The 16,686-nt window shown below is 40.9% G+C and overlaps 1 protein-coding gene across 2 annotated transcripts in view; it reads left to right on the top strand.

The window, feature by feature from the left end:
- Positions 1 to 16,686, top strand: part of adgrd1 (adhesion G protein-coupled receptor D1) — a 31,666-nt gene that overhangs the window by 5,036 nt on the left and 9,944 nt on the right. For both annotated transcript variants that reach the window (XM_067604608.1, XM_067604609.1), the window contains 8 exons: positions 1,476 to 1,733; positions 3,019 to 3,086; positions 3,647 to 3,796; positions 3,943 to 3,993; positions 5,298 to 5,421; positions 5,785 to 5,892; positions 7,230 to 7,305; positions 8,250 to 8,391. In XM_067604608.1, the coding sequence (XP_067460709.1) occupies positions 1,476 to 1,733; positions 3,019 to 3,086; positions 3,647 to 3,796; positions 3,943 to 3,993; positions 5,298 to 5,421; positions 5,785 to 5,892; positions 7,230 to 7,305; positions 8,250 to 8,391 (977 nt within the window). The remainder of the gene's footprint in view (positions 1 to 1,475; positions 1,734 to 3,018; positions 3,087 to 3,646; positions 3,797 to 3,942; positions 3,994 to 5,297; positions 5,422 to 5,784; positions 5,893 to 7,229; positions 7,306 to 8,249; positions 8,392 to 16,686) is intronic.

The following is a 16,686-nucleotide window of genomic DNA, read 5'->3' as shown; positions in this document are numbered from 1 at the left end:
AATCTGGAGAAACTATGTGAAGGTTTCTCTGTGATACACAAAGCTTTTTTCTCACCCTCTGTTCCCCAAAAGCCTCTAACTGGCTCTGTGGCCTTCTGATTAATTTACTGCCCATGCTGATGATCCTTGCCAGCTTGCTCCTGTATTTACTGCTCAGGTTACTCTACCATGCAGTGATATTGTACAGCAGAACATTAAAAGCTTAATTAAAATCTAAAAACAAAACTGTAGCATATGTTTTGGGGTGCTGTAGGTGCTCACGCTGTCAAGCATGGTAAGGCCTCTCTCTGGCTTTCGTAAGCTAACTGAAGTGAATAGTGACAGAAGCAGTAAGGTGATTTTGTAAAACTTTATCTATTGACTCACAGAGACAATATGTAAATCATGAACTAAAATAGCTCTTACCTTTTTTGGGAACTGGAACTATGTTAGAAAGCAGCTGTCAGATCTGTTGTAGAAAACATTCAGCTCATTGACAAAGATCGGGTCATTCATAGCATGATGTTCTTGCTTCTTACCCTCTCTACACATCATGATATTGTGTCAAAGACAGTGTCCCACATTTGCCCATTTGCCCTCAGCGCAGTCTCTGAGTTTGCCTTCAGACCACACCTGTATCTCCTTGGTTGTAGGTTTTTTTGTTTTCACTCTGGCTTCATACTTGGGAAGGAGATTAATTACATATCCAACCTATCCAAGAGCAGTCAGCAGACTGCTTTATATGCGTCTTTAATATTTCCACAGAGCAGTTTAAGATTTGAGTGGAGCGAGTAGGAGAAGTGACATGATGCTCCGGTTTTGGCAGATGACCCCTTATGTAACAGGTGTTAAAATCGCCAAGGTCTCCCGAACGAGAAAGCACATTGTTATAGCTTTCTGCTATTTTGCTAGCAGAATTTTTATTGTCAGGGCCTGGAATGTCAGGATTATATTTATTTTTCCAAATTCTCTTGGGAGATAAAACTGCCTAAATGACACAGTCAGTGTCTTGTTCAAAGTGATTTCCCATCTATTATCCACAATAATACATAGTCCTCCTCCTCCTAGCGATTTCTGTGCTTTCTGCTCATCTCGGTCTGCTCTTTTCACACTGTATCTGTGCAGTACAGGAGTTTGATGCTCCTTCATCCATGTCTCCGTAAAACAAATCGAATTGGAGTCAGCAGCTCATTGCCCAAGAGAAAGCAGGTGCTCTCAAGCATGGTATGCCCATTGCAGAAGCTGAACCTCTCGCACGACAGCAGCGTGGCAAAATAAAGACCAACCCAGAGCTGCATTCTTATACCACTCAGCTGATTCAGGCTTTTAACTTTGTTAAAGACAAGTGTTTGAAATTCATGTATTTATTCTATTTATATGTATTTATTTGACAAAACAAACAAACTTGCCAGGTGAAGCAGAGTTGTGCCTCTGAAAGAATGACATGCAAAACTTACATCATTTTTTTATTATGTTTCTCTGTTTTTCTCTTTCAGGGCCTTACTGGACCCACATTCTGTTCACATGGAAAAAAATGGACGGCCTGAAGGTCTACATCAATGGGACCCTCACTGCTGGTGATCAAGACGGCAATGTCTCAGAGAACTATGGCGACCCCCACGCTGACCTTGTCATTGGAACTGGCAATGACAGGGTTTATGATCATTATGTAACAGGGGCATTTGATGAGTTTGTCATCTGGGAAAGGGCCCTTTCTCCTCACGAGATCATGCTCTACTACAACGCAGCCATAGGTAGGACATCACGGTCCACTTGAAAGTATTTCCTGTCATTCTAGGAGATGGCATGTCTGTTATAATGCTTCCTCCCTCTTGACTCCACTCTGAGGAAATAGGGGTTAAAAAGCAATTTCCGTCCTCGCATTCCACCCACAGCATTCATGCATAACAACAAGATATTAAACTATACAAATACACCTCCTTGTCAAGTGGATTTTGCACAAAATATTTTCATGACCTTTCACAATGTAAGTGCCATGGCTCACATAGTTCTGCCTTATAAGTATTTATTAGAGTGCAGCGGCATGTTGGGTTGCAGGGGGCAGATCATTTTAATTTAATGTGACAGGTTATAACATGCTAGGACAAAACCCCCAGACCTTTGTCTGTTTTTGCTCTCTTGTTGTTTACCTCCTTTGGTTAGGAGAGTGCCATAAATGGACAAAAACATCTTGACGTTTATCAGAATTTAGAAAAAATACCATTCTGCTGTGTGATATAGCCAATTATCAAATTTCATGGTTGTCTGAGAAATGTTCAAAGCCTGATGAAATTCACCTTTTCAGCTTGTTGGCTGAATCAACTTTTGTTGTGTGTGAAACATACTGATTACTAATAGTTTAAGCTGTCTCTTCCATTGTGCGTTAGGTAATAATATGATGCTATTAATGTGAGCTTCAACTGATCACGATGTGTGAAACAAAGAGCACATTGCCTTGTTTTCTTCTCTGAAGCTGTTAACAAAAGCATAATATATTCTACAGACCATTACCAGATGCAAAGCGCCCAACTGTTATGGTTACAGAAAAAATATTTTTACTTCTCCAGAGCACACATATAAAATGTTGCATTGAACCAAAGAAGAACAGGAATCGTTCAGACTGATACCTTGAATGTACATCCATATATGGACATTTTCTGGTAGCTAGTTAGTGCTGTTTTTCATTAAATGACAGCAAAGACATAAAAATGTATCCTAACCTTGTACAGGAGCTAGTGGCAGAGTATTACGTGGTTGATTATCCAACTTTTGTCTATCTCCTTTCATGACTGGGCACCGTCCAGCGTTGTAAACTATTAAAGCTGCATGGTGATAAAATCCAGCTACATTATAGAAGCTAGCCTGGTCAGGTTCAACAAAGGACAAATGACAAAATAACAAAAATGCTTCTCAAATGGAAAGATTACAGCTTTTGCACTCAAGCAGGGGCTATCTAAACTGTAATACTTTTTAGAGAGTGAATTATACCTTCCATCTAATGTTTAATTAACAGATTCCTTTGATTTTTGGCTTTTCTAGGTCAAGCCATGGTGTCTGCAACAACACCCAGCGTCTCCAAAGAACTCACTTTAACTACACCAACAGTCGTAAGTTTGTCAATTCTGACTTTGCAGTAACAAAATGTGATTGTGATACCTGTAAAATTGTAATCCAATGTAAAATTGCATAAACTACATGTGTTAACAATCTAGGTTTTCTTTCACACAGAAATGGCTTGAATAATTTGTATACAGTTTTGGGGCCAAAATATGCACAAATGTAATCACTGAACAAGGTGAAGGCCTTTTTTCCCTGAATGCAAACAATTCATTTCTTATTGAACTATTGTTTCCTTTTGAAGAAAAGGAATAGGATATTGACAGCACATGTGAATAGAGCGGTCTTGTTTATTAAAGGGCTTTGGAGGTAGAAAACGGATAAAGAAATAGAAGAAAGTGGAGACAGCTGCTCAACACTACACACAAAATGGCTCCCTGTAGGGCACTAGGCTGAAAAAGAGCAACACTGAATCACTTGTACAAAAAGTATTCCCCCAAACTCAGGCTATCAGTCACATTAAACATCCTGTGTGTGTTGGAACACCATGCTCCTTCGGAAACGACCTCCTGATAAACCTCATTTGATGCCTCATGTGTTGTCTCCCCAGAGAGCCATTGAAGTGAGTTCTCCTGTCGTCAACAGCCAGCATGAGGAGGTCCAAAGCTCCCAGGACCCGGAGTCCATGCCAATGTTGGGCTTCCTGAAGGCGCTGCCCAATAGGACCATTCCTCACAACACTGCCAACAACCTCACGCAGGTCTTGGAGCACAGTTCAACACACAAACACACACACACACACACACACGCATGTTACACTTGCAAAGCTAGTTCACACACAGACACAATGCCCACCCATGTGCATATGATGCAACAGTTCCGTGATGTCCATTTTCTTCCACCCAGGCTTTTCTCAAAAGTGTGGAAGAAGTGCTGTCCTCTCCGGGGTTGCCAGAGGTAAATGAGTTCACCATGTTGTTGTGCAATGTTTAAACATGACATAATGAAACATATGCAATTTGGTGAATACTTAAGAGCACTTAAGAGATCCATGAGTTTCAGATTCTAGCAATAAGAGTACCTGGCAGTGTTATCCACATAGAACTACTGTACATAGGCAACACAGAGTCAAATATGGAGGTGTGGACTTACTTTCAATGTACATTTGCCGCTTCCGGTACTGTAAATCCTGGCCGAAGCTCAGCGCTTTCATATACCAACACATTGTTTCCAGAAGAAAGTGTGTGGTTTCAGTACATTGAGTGCTCAGAACAAGCACGGTTGTTTTTGTAGGAGCAAGCTGAAACAGATGTTCACGTACGAGAATGCAAAACTTGGACAGTAGATACAGTGTTCGGTAAATCCCCTTGCGATTTCTGATCAGATTCATGATGAGTGTCAGAAAATTTCACGCTTTATCACATTTTCACAGATTATAATCTTCCAGAGAAAACACAAGGTACATGTTTGACTTTTTGACTTATCATCATTATTTAACTTTGTATTTAATTTCACACTCATTGTTTGCAGTTCCTTATTTTTGTTCTTCATTTAATCCAGTTTCTATTATTACTATTGAATTGTAATGCCTGGATGCTGATGTTTTTTATGCTACATATGTAAAACCAATGTTAAGTGGTAATTTATTTAACCTATATTTAGTTTTCTAGCTTTTTTGTTTATTTATTTTTATTTGATTAAAGCTGTTCTCTAACAATTTTGTATTGCACTCCGATAAATGAGTGGGGTTTTTTTTTGAAGCAACAGAGGCTGAGATATCCTAATTTATAGTCTTTAGTATGGGTCATGCTCCAAAAACCCTGGATCCCAGATTTCCCATAATCCAAACAATAGCAGCATTTCCTTTGATGCTCCCTGCCTGGTTAACGTCCTTCAAACTATATGCCCCCCAGTTTGTAACACAGGCTCTCTGTTATAAATTTTTAATTTCAAAGCCCAAACTCTCTCTGGAACAACAGAAGATATTATAAACCTGTTCTATTGTATTGTATTGAGTAGTACTCTCCAGGCCCAATATATTGATCTTTATGTGTAAAATTGGTGTGGTGCCCCTTTAACTTGACCTATTTCATATTTTAAATTCAACCTGTGAAGAAAAATGTAATAAATTTGAAATTCCAAAAACACATTTTAAAGATGTGACCCCATTTTAATAGATTAGCATCAAGCAATACTGGACATTGAAAGCAGTGATTGTGAATTGATTGTGCTCATTTTCCTGTTGGGTCATTGTTGAGCAGCAGTCCACCCCTGTGGTCAGCGGTCTGATCGAGACCGTGGACAGAGTGATGGAACACATGGTGACTAACCTGGAGCCCAGCCCGAACTCCCTCATCTCCCTGGGTGGAACATCTTTTGTTGCAGGTCAGTATTGGGTCAGCTCTCCATAAAGTGACTCACTGTTTGTAAGTTTGTGTTGACACGGTTAGGACAGAAGGACATGGAGCGTCAAGCTGACATCATTCGTTTTCTTATCCAGAGGACAAATACGGGTCAGATAAGCAGAGTTGGAGGGGGTCATCCCCCACCCCCCCACCTTGCCTCTCACGGGTGTGGGGTTTTTGTTCTTTTGCATAATATTTTGTTTGCCACTAAATTGCTTGTGTCTTTCTCCCAAGGGTCGCCTCACATCTTTGATCCACCCCTGATAAAGCAGATTGATGCTTCATGCTTCTCAGTCTGTTTTTCTCAACACTCTCTCGCTTTTTCTAACCTTTGACCCTACAGATTACTATCTGATGAAACTTCCACAGAACTACAACCTGCCGCATTACCGCTTCCCCATGGAGGGCAAGAACTACATCTCTGTGCCCGGCGAGGCTTTCACCATGCAGTGTGAGTGCCAATATTTCAAACTACAGATGTTCAGACATCACATTCCTTTAGTTGATGTACAAAATAGACCTTTTCCTTGCTTGAGGATTCTCTGCATAAAAAGTAGCAACTTCTCCAGGTTGAGTGTGAACACCGCGCATTAGTCGTGCACTCATTCTGCCAGGAGAAAATTGTCCAGCTGGGAGGCTCTTGTTATTGGCCGGTAATTTATTATGCTTAGATTTAAGACCACTAACATAGCATAGAGTGTACTACAGGAGTGCCATGAGAGCTTTTGTGTGGCTTTATGGTGCACCGTAGAAATCCAGCTATGACTTTAATGTTGGCAGTTACTCTTTTATTCAAAACAGAAAGAATGAGAGAGAGCACTTTTTTCTCTCCACTTTCCTCTGTCATTAAAAAGAGTGCACTCACATAGTCAGAGTGAGGGGGAGTAGTAATTACGGTGGACATTAAAACTGTTTGCTTGACTTTGTGTTCAGGTCAGATTCCCCTGGCTCCACCTGGCCGCTGCATGCACCATGTTGCCGTACGAACACTGGAATAAACCGTTTTAATAATTCATTAAAGGACTATTATCAGAAATGGAATATATGTTTTTTCTGACACATTAGAGCCAGGATCAAATTAACTCATAGGTCTTAGTACCTGGCTGTATGAAACGCTCTGAGGGGAGGTTTTACATCCTAATTAGAGAGAGAGAGTGCTGCAGACTGGTCTGTTATTAATTTTTTTCTTATTCCCCGTCTTCCTTAGGAGAGTTGTACAAGCAAACTGGCCACCTTGTGATCTGTTGCGGGACTGGCCGGGGGGTAGGAGGAGGGTGGGTGTTCTGTTGACATGATTTTTTGGAAGGTTAAAAACTCTCCCGCAGCATATACACCGCACATTTGTTTGACATCAGCAGGCTTTTGTTGTCACAGTCAACGGATCCGGCTAGAAGCCCTTTGAAAAGAGGAACAGGACCATTAAGGGTTTCCTCCAATTTTATTGTTTATCTTGCAGTATTGAGGTGGGACCGAGCTGGATGATAGGTCAGATTAGGGGAGGGGGACCAGACCTCCTGCTCTACTGGTGAAGTCATGTAGAGGTTTCATAAGATTTCCCAACAACCACATGGTTTGTGGCCCTCTCCCTTTCACCCTTGTGCGAGTACACGGCTATCCTATTAGGCTGCCGGTGCCAGTGTGCGGCGGCAGGGCAACGTTAATTAACTTCCCTTCTTTGTGAGCATTTTAGCAGCACTGCATTACATTTCCAGCCCCCTGCTCATGCCTCATACATTCAACTATGTGCATGCTTTTTTTTTTTGCTTTTTTTTTTTTTTTTTACCTCAGCTCAAACCACCATCGTTGGCCTCTTCTACCACAACATGCACAGCTACTACAATGAGATCAGCCCCATCAAGACCAGGTAAGAGGACAGGACAACACACAATAAAGTCAGATAAAACTTGAAGGTTTTGACATCCCACTTTGGGTTTGGCGAGGATCTGGGACTATATATTCTAAACAAAAATGTTAATTGCAAATATTCACTCTAGCTACTCAAAAGGCTTCCCTCTTTGTATATTTCCTGTGTGAGGAATCATGTTGACTGGCACTAAGGCGCCCATGTTTCCTGAACCACAGAACGGCTGGTGCCTGGGGCCAGGGTCTTATCTGTCCCCTCGCCTATCTCTCATCTCACCACTCAACCTCCCCTGACTGATACACCCTGCTATTAGCTCTACATATCCATTACCGCCCCCCCCCCTCCCCAGCCTCCACCCGCCCCGCCCTTTAGTTATTGTCTCATCACTGGGCCAGCTTGTTCCACTACAGCTGCAATGTTTATTTTTACCAAACCTGACATAACAGCGATTAAGCAACCTGTTTTTCCCCATTTCTCATCCTTCATAGAAGTTTAAGTACCAAATGTGATAAAAAATAAAAAAAAAAATACGTGACAACATCTGGAGGTGTTAGTGACTGATTGTTTTTAACATGGCCGTCCCACTGCCCTGCTCCGCTCTCTCTGCGGGTGAGAGTGCCCCTTTGTATCATGATAGAGAGGTGATGCTTGTATGATCTCAATGTCACATATCAGATGGCACTGAAAGACTATTGATGCAACGCTGCTGGTTGTCAGCATGATTAATTATATAGACAGATCAAAGTCCCACTTAAATGCTACTGCTCTGAGCAAGTGTGTAACACTTATGTGTTGGTGCCTGTGCAAGGATACCGTGGATTTCTTCTTATTTATCCGACTGTATTTGTTTTTGTCTCGCTTGTCCTCTATCTCTGTTACTCCTCCTCTGTCTTCTGTGTCTGAATCTAAATCTCTTTGTTTTCTCACGTCTTCTTGTATTTTAGGATTAACGAAGCAGTTGATTTCAAGGATCATAAGATTCAAGTAGCAAGTTGCCTAATTTCTCTGAAAGTGGAGCCTTCACCGGCCCTGTCAATCAACCTCTCTGGAGCGCCACTCATCAAGATTGTTCTCACTCATGTCCTGGTAAGAATCAACTTGTGCAATATATTAACTGTTCCCATTTCTTCTTATCTGACTCATGTCTTTATCTGCTATTTACCTCTGGGTGAGTCAGTCATACTGGGAAAATGGAGTGCTTAATTTTTCCAGTTGCTGGGTGTGGGACACCCGCCTTATCAGAGGGAAGAAGGCCACGGTTCGCCTGTGGCTGCAGTAGCTGGATCCCCCCATATGAAATTTATCAGCTCTATTTTTGGGCGTTCTCTTATGTAAGAAGATGAGCGTCTATCACTGACCGAGGCTTGTGCAGCTGGGCACTCACCAACACAAAGAGCGAAGCCTATTTTGGTTTTCATTAGCCTGCCTAGATTTTCCCTCGCAGAGCATGTGGCTTCCAGAAAGAGAACTGATTATGGACATTTGAACTGTCGGCTTAGGGCACTTTGAAGGGAACAATAACTTGCTTTTATGAACAACATATTTTTTCTTCACTGCTTTATGGCAGGGGCTGTGCCAGTTTTCCATGGGAAACTCATAATGAAAATTAACTTACAAATGTGTATCGCATTTGCTTGCTTCCTTGTAAAGTCAGAAATGTGGCGGTGAACTTCACAGCCATAGTATGTGTTTAATCCTCTGCACAATGAATGGATGGTGAAGCCATTCTTTTCATTTAAATGCATGATGTTAATTGCATATTAGTCAATCATACAATAGCAATTATTAAGACAAAACAAGTTGACTAAACCCCCACTAACATAGCTCTGTTCAATTTAAAAGTCCTGCAAAAACCATTCATTTTCTATTGAAATGACTTACAAATAGGCTTTTTTTCCTCCTCACTCACAAGAGCACAAATGAAAACCATGCAGCTTCATGAAACCATGGCAATATCGGTTTGTTTGCCTTCATTTTCCTTGGTGAAATAAATGTTTATGCTACAATTATCTGGCCTGCTTTCTGTGACAATGATTACTGTGTTTGTTTTAGCTGACACCATGGGAGAGAGCTTATAATCTCCTTTGTTATGGGGGTGCTGGAGATGCTCACCAGCTCTGCTCTCTGTTGAGTCAAGGTGTTTCTATTTCACTTGGATTGCCTTTACTTCTGATGTAAGGATAAATCAGGTTTCTTACATTCTTTCCTTTCTACCCCATTACAAATAAGCTGTTATACTTATTACTAACACATACTGATTGGAACGCAGTGTGCCAGCACTTTTCAACTTTACTTAGGCTGCATAGCTTGGACAATGATTTATATTTAGGAGCTGCATTTTAATTTGGCACACAAGCACTTTTGGCTGTGAACACGTCCAGAAAACGGATTGTTTTGCTATAACTGGTTTGCCGCACAGACCTGTAGTTGGATTTAATCAAAAAGTGACTATTTTTGGATTTTTAATGTCTTTGGCAGCTGATGGATACTTATCGCCTCCCTAGCTTGGAGGCAGGGAGGGCTGCTCACGCAGTATGTGGCAGACCTTTCCCGTCATTGTTTATGTCGCTCTTTACTGTCTGCGTAAGTTAAAGGTCAAAGGTGTACTCTCATGGCACAAGTTCAGTGGTTTAACCTCGGAGAGTAGACAAGTACCCAGCGACTTCATTAAAACTTAGCAGGGAGGCTGAATGTGTCTGAAGTCGTAATGTGTCAGCTTTCTCATATGTCTTTTCGTGTTGCCATGGTTAGTCCTGTGTGCCATCGCTTGTACTGTACTAACAGTCACTTAGTGTAATGACTCAGACTCAGAATGCCATCCATTTTCTTTATCTTACACCTGCCAAGATAAACCATATGTACCATGGATTGATGGTGTCACCAACCTGGTGTCATGGCAGGTACCACTCTCTGAAGGTCAAAGCCATGCCGTTGGTGTCTGGGTGACCTTGCTCTCTTGATTGAATGGCATGACCTCACTGTGCTGTTACAGTGAGGTAATGCAATTCCCAACGGACTCAGTCAGAGCCGACGTGCTGCGTTACGTGATGGCACGGTCCAAGTTTGATACCCAGAGAAGGCGTTATCAAGGCTGCTGGAGGCCCACATGCTTTCTCACGCCATTCGGCCACAGTGGTGATTGGACCCTGGCTCCACCAGTGATTTATTACTACTGTCTGACTCAGGTTCAGTTTGAGAGGGCCAAAGGAGAGAAGAAGAGAAGAAAAAAGAGGGTGGGAAGCACTGGGGTCTGTAGTTAAACATTAATACATACATAAAAACACCGACACCTCCTCCCTGTCCTCTTCCTCCTTCAAAGCATCACACTGATGGTATGAAGTGAATGAATGGAAAGATTTTTTTTCATGAGCAAAGTCACTCTTTATAGGGTCAAAAGTGAGAGGATTTGAAAAGCAGATTTTGACAAGGAGGGCATGACTTTACAGGCTTGTAAAGTCGTGTGTTAGTTTGGCAGCCTCATAAGAAGGTCCAAGGCAAACGGTGACACAGGTTGGCAGCAGAGGAAGAGTGCTGGTGTCTCCGTCCATCCCTTAATTGACTTTTACTTCATTTAATTTGTGAAGTAAAGTAGAACTACAAATTATTAACATTGGCAGCGTCTTCTTTTCTACACAGACTGAATGTAACTGTGATTTTCTTCCCTGAAAAGTTAAAAAAATTAAGAGAATGTAATGACTCAGTTCATCAAATTGACTCAATTGACTTTCACCATTGTTCTATCAGTTCAACTATGCACTAAGTGGCTGGACACAAAAGTAGCGGCCACATTGTCCTGTGACGTTTAACAAATAGGTTCCTTCTCATGGGCACATGAAAGCGAGAGTTTGATGTGAAGAAAGGAAAGAGGTCAGGGGCAACAAGGGAAACTGGGTGGCTTTTGTTAACAAAGATGTCTAGACTCCTTGGAGCTCCTTAATTCCTGCAGAAAATAATGGATTAATTGTTCAGCCACTTTGAACATAAACATGCAAAGGTTATTTAACACTTTCTGATACCCACACTCTTAATTGTTTAATCATGTAAGCAAATACTGGTATCAGTCTTTTCTGCCACAATAATAACCGTTCTTTATTGCCAGTCTTTTTATAACTCCTAGCACACGCCCAGCCCAGCTTGTGGGCAAAGCCTCTTCTCCTCTCTCTCTCTTTCTCCCTCTCTTCCAACCACCCACACCCATCCATACGCCAGCACACATACAAACACAAGCTGTGTGAGCCAGCATACTGATCAATCACAGATGGAGGTCTGGCTATTGCTATTCCTCTCTTGCCAAAAGAGTTGGATTTTAGGGCCTCTCTTTACAGCTCCTCCCATTTTAGCTCCCCCCTTCTATCCCTACGACCACCACCTCTCACTACATGCAGCTCCAGTTTGAAGCCAGAGGAAGATAGGGAAGGTCTTGGTGCTGATTTTGTATATACAAGTTTTTCTATGGGCTTCAATGTGGGTAGAAAAATGAGCTTGTAAAATAATGTTCAGAAAGAACTTTAAAACCGGTGGTTGTAAATCAGCCTTCACTCAAACCTGAGGCAAAACTGGATGAGTGAATTAGAGACTGTTAAAATAAAAATTTTCACATCTTAAATCAATGGTGAGGTTACACAAAGGAAAAAAACTGCTTTTGTGAACATCTGAGTAAATAGTCAAAGCAGAAAATTGTGAAACCCAAACTTCCCACAATGTGTGTGACACTGATGTCACGCATTTAAGTTGCAAATACAAATTTTATACAATTTTTTTTCAGAAATCTTTCTCCTTTGAATCATCTGGACTCATATGTTCCCAATGTTGTTCTTCTTAGTGTCTTTTTGTAACCTCACTGTTGATGTCAATTTTGCACAAATTTTGTTTAGACATTCTCATTTTTTTTTCCACAACTATGAATCTTTTCTATTCATTGACAAACTTGAATGTGAAGGTTTTGAAAATATTTCTTATTATCTTCTCACAAGCTTAAAATCTTATTGACCCGTGTGATCCCCACGTTCAAACTTCTCTGCGAAGGCTCAAAATGCAACCATCAACTTACAAATGCAAACATATTGCTCCAACAGAAACGGGCTAGGAACCAAAGAAACGTTACGGTGGGCCCACATGAAAGCCTGTGGGAATTTAACACATGAATTCATGCATGGAGAACCTCTCCCGTTGTCATGTGAGATTAGCTCTGAAAGGAAAGAAACCTTTGTCATATTTGCTACTTTGAGCCAAAGTAACAGTCACGGTACAGTATTTCTCAGCGTCCACCACTCACCTTATCAAAACTTCTGGGGTTGTTTAATTGTCCCCAGTTTTCCTCACACCCTGCATGCCTATCAACACTTCTCCTTGTTTTTAGTGTCTATCTCAGAAATTGAGCCGAGACCACAGCTGCATGTCTTATTACATTTCCCCTGACACAATGAGCTCACTCAAGGCCATTTGTGTTTAGCTGCATGGATTCAGATACTTACTTCACATGCTGTACGTGGATCAGCTTAAGACCAACCTCTGATTGAAAAGCCCTGTTACAATGACAATGAGATCTACACTCCGTTTTGTTAGCGTGATGCTGTAATGTCATGACTTTAAGGTGGTTCAATGGGCATATTTTTCTCAAACTCCAGGTCAAGTTTTGAGCTGCAGTTAGTGTTCTTTGAGCCGACTGCACTGAGTAATGTTTCACCATACTTCTGCGTGCCTTTCCCAGACATACTGCAATAAAGTGTTTCCTTCCCTTACTAAATTTAACAGCAGTTACTGTAGCTTTTGGGAAATGCAATTATGGACTCTGTTGTTAGGCGGAACAATTCAGCCATTGTCAAAAGCTGACTACACCTTAGCCAGTCTTTTCTTCTGTTGACTCACACATTTAACAAGACTTTCACCTACTGTACATTTCCACAAAAAAGATGTTAGTTTTAAATAATACGTTGTAGTTTTATAAAGTGTGACTGATGAGTTTCAGTGCTGTTATTATGGGCCCTCTTGGCAGCTGCACTGTTAAGAAATGATAGCTATACCAAACGCAGAAAGTGCAGTCCAAATTACACACTGGCTCTCTGTGTTCTCAAATATTTGGAACATTTGAGGGAAAAGGAGAAGATTAAGATTGCTGACTTATTCACTCATACTGTTGTGTAATTTTTTTTTTTCCTTTTTTGCTGCTTTTTAAATTTAGCGCAACCAAAGCCTTTATTTAGACTTCTTTGCTCCTGAAATATGCCTGACTGCACTTGTGGCTACATCCCATTGTGCCAGTGCTGGATGGATTGAGTGGGTGTGTGCAGGACTTTTTTATAAGCGATATTTCATATTTGACAAACATTTACTCAAGGTCCTCTTACTAGCCCTTTGTGGAGTTTGAATGTTTTATTTTTGGTCAAAATGTCTGATTTTTTTTATGCTGACTATTTTGTGCTCACATCACATATGATTATTGTCGAGTGTAACTGAAACTTTTACGTAGATATCTCCATCTGGCTTTGTAAAAAGTAGACCGCTGTTGATTCGGTTTCACTGCTGCATAATATTACTGTATACAGTAATGGTCATTAGGGCTGGGCAATATATATCATGATATGTCATAAGTGTTGTCTTCTCCCGGTTTTAAAGGCTGCATTACAGTAAAGTGATGTAATTTTCTGAACTTACAGACTGTTCTAGCTGTTCTGTTATTTGCCTTTATACACTTAGTCATTATATCAACATTATTGATGATTATTTATCAAAAATATCATTGTGTTAAAGCCCCAAAAGTCATCCCTACAATAATGTTGCAATATCAATAACGGGGTATTTGGTCAAAAATATCATGATATATGATTTTGTCCATTTCACTCAGTACTAAAAAAAAATTAAGTTTTCTTTCTTGTGAAAGTTTAATGTTGAATGCATAGCTGCAAGCTAATTCATTTGTGAATTTAACTTCTTAAATTTAGATTATTGCAGACTAAAGTACAGAAATGGAAGCCTGTGTGTGCGTGCGTGTATGCACAGGACACTGTGTGACAGTCTACTTTCTGACAGCACTCGTCTGTCTGTTTTGAATTGACTGTTGAAACAAGGTCAATAGATGGCACCATACTTGAAAACCAGCCGTCAAAAGCTAGGATTTAAATTGGCCTGTAATTGCCCGAAGTCTTGGGATTTGCAGAGGCATATGCTGTCGGTGTTTGCTGAAGCTAGCTCAACCACAGCGAGGCTCCGGCTTCCAGCTCTGCCAGTCATGGGAGGTCTGACAGACACCACAGAGGACAGAAAAGCTTGGATTTACACAAATTACTGGGTTCTATATGTCATCTAAGACTTATATACTTTTGTGATGCATGAGAGTGTTTATTTCCATCCCTCATCATTTTACCAAACAGTCTCAACACAGTCATTAACCAGAAAAAGGACTCGGCTTAGTTTGTGCTAGAGAGATGTATACATCAGGCAGCAGCCAGCGTTTCTCATGTTAGCATTCAGGGCCATTTATTCAACATGACAGCTGATGGTGTGGTGGTGTACGTGGTTGATAGATGTGTCGCCATTAGCGTCATCAGGATACACCATTCAAATCTTAAACAATGCTCGGAATTTCCACATAAATTGTTGTTATGTAAAACATGATCGTATCACAGGCATATAATGACATGGCAGCTATAAGCAGTTTGTTTACTCCAAACAAGTATCATAATTTACAGTAATGTTCTCCCCTGGCAGCTGCCTCAGCTAAGTCATATTTGTGCACCCAAAATACTACTAGCTGCTAGTGTGAAAGATTTACTTAGTGCAATTTGAAGGTGATTGTACTTTACAATACATGAGTATTTCCATTTTATGCTGCTTTCTACTTCTAATTCACTACATTTCAGGGGGAAATATTGTACTTTTTTACCCCACAACATTTATTTTACAGCTATAGTTACTTTTCTGATTAAGATTTTACATGAAAAAATGTGATAAACTTATGTCTCGGTAGTCTTCTGGTTAAGATGCATGCTATGTGATGTGGCATGTAGCAGCAGACTTTTGTTGCATGTCATTCTGCGTCTCTCTCACCATTAAAGGCAAAAAAGGCCTCAAAGAATATTTTTTCATAAAAAATCTGTGTCTAGACGGGACCTCTTGTCACATTTCAGATGTCTATGAGTTGACAGCACTTCTACCAAAGAAAAATGTCCCCTCTAAACCTCCCAGATGGTGTCATTTAAATAAAAATGTCAAGCCCAAAGACGTTAAATCATCTAATGTTTCACAAAAAAATGCAAATATTAGGAAATGAGTACAAATATGTGTAGCAGAATGTTTTTTTTTTTCCTCCCTCATAAATCACTTCATGACTCCTCAGATTTATCTTAACCCTTTGCAGGGGCCCTGACCCCTGGTTGGGAGCCGCTGGACAAAACAAAACAGTGTATAAAGCAGTTATGTCACCAGTTACAGCAGTAAAATTCTTCTCACACAATCTATTTAATCTAATAATGTCATATACAATAACGCATCACTCACAAGTACAACGAGTACTTTTACTTTGATACTTTGGGTACATCTTGCTGCTAGGTAGATGCTGCTGGTACCTCTACTTAAAGGATCTGAATACTTCTTCCACCACTGATAGCTGCTGGTGAATCTGAGGATTAAAGACTGTTTTCTTTCATTTCTGAACTCCACTGTTGTAAAGTCCAACGGTCACTGAGTTGTTGTTAAAGTAAGCACTGTTATGTCACCAGTGAAGATGAAGATGTGGTTGACAGTTGCATCAAATGGGACAGAGTGACATACATAGGAGCATTAGAAATACCCTATCTATGATTTATCAGCCTCTCTCTCTGACTCTTCTCCTTTATCAGTCTGTCACTCTGCATCACTCTCCAATCACTAGCTTCCTCTCTCCCCTCTTCCTCTCTTCCTCTCTCTGTCTATCCTTCTTACGAGGCTCGAAGTGATTTCCAAGGTGGTGTTTGCTGGCCTTCTGGTGTTAATAAGAGAGTTGGAGTGCCAGCTGCAGTCTTGGCTGGTAGATGTTGAGGCCTTGGGGCACTGGGGAACAACGGTGTGCGCGCAGAGCTTGGCCAGATCTCCGAGTGCATTTTAACACTCAGCAGTGACTTTCAGGTCCCTGCACCTCTCCACAGATATCAACTCAAAAGCACATGCTGGATGTACCACAAACAGACAGTTGCTAGCGAGGAAGCATGGCCAAACAGCACTTCTCTCATGTCTGATGGTCTGTTAGTTAATGTATATGTTAGAGTGTATCTGATACCTCTCAGGGTTTGATAATTATGGATTGTTTCCCACAAGACAGGGTTTACATTTGTGCTTAATGTGGATAATTAGTCTTCCTTCATTGCAACATTAAAGGCTCAGCAGTTGTGGAGTGCAAATATGACA

This window comes from Thunnus thynnus, chromosome 2, assembly GCF_963924715.1.
Source record: "Thunnus thynnus chromosome 2, fThuThy2.1, whole genome shotgun sequence".
In the NCBI taxonomy this organism is placed as follows: domain Eukaryota; kingdom Metazoa; phylum Chordata; class Actinopteri; order Scombriformes; family Scombridae; genus Thunnus; species Thunnus thynnus.
Note: the sequence above shows the minus strand (reverse complement) of the source record. Positions and strands in the feature narration are given on the sequence as shown.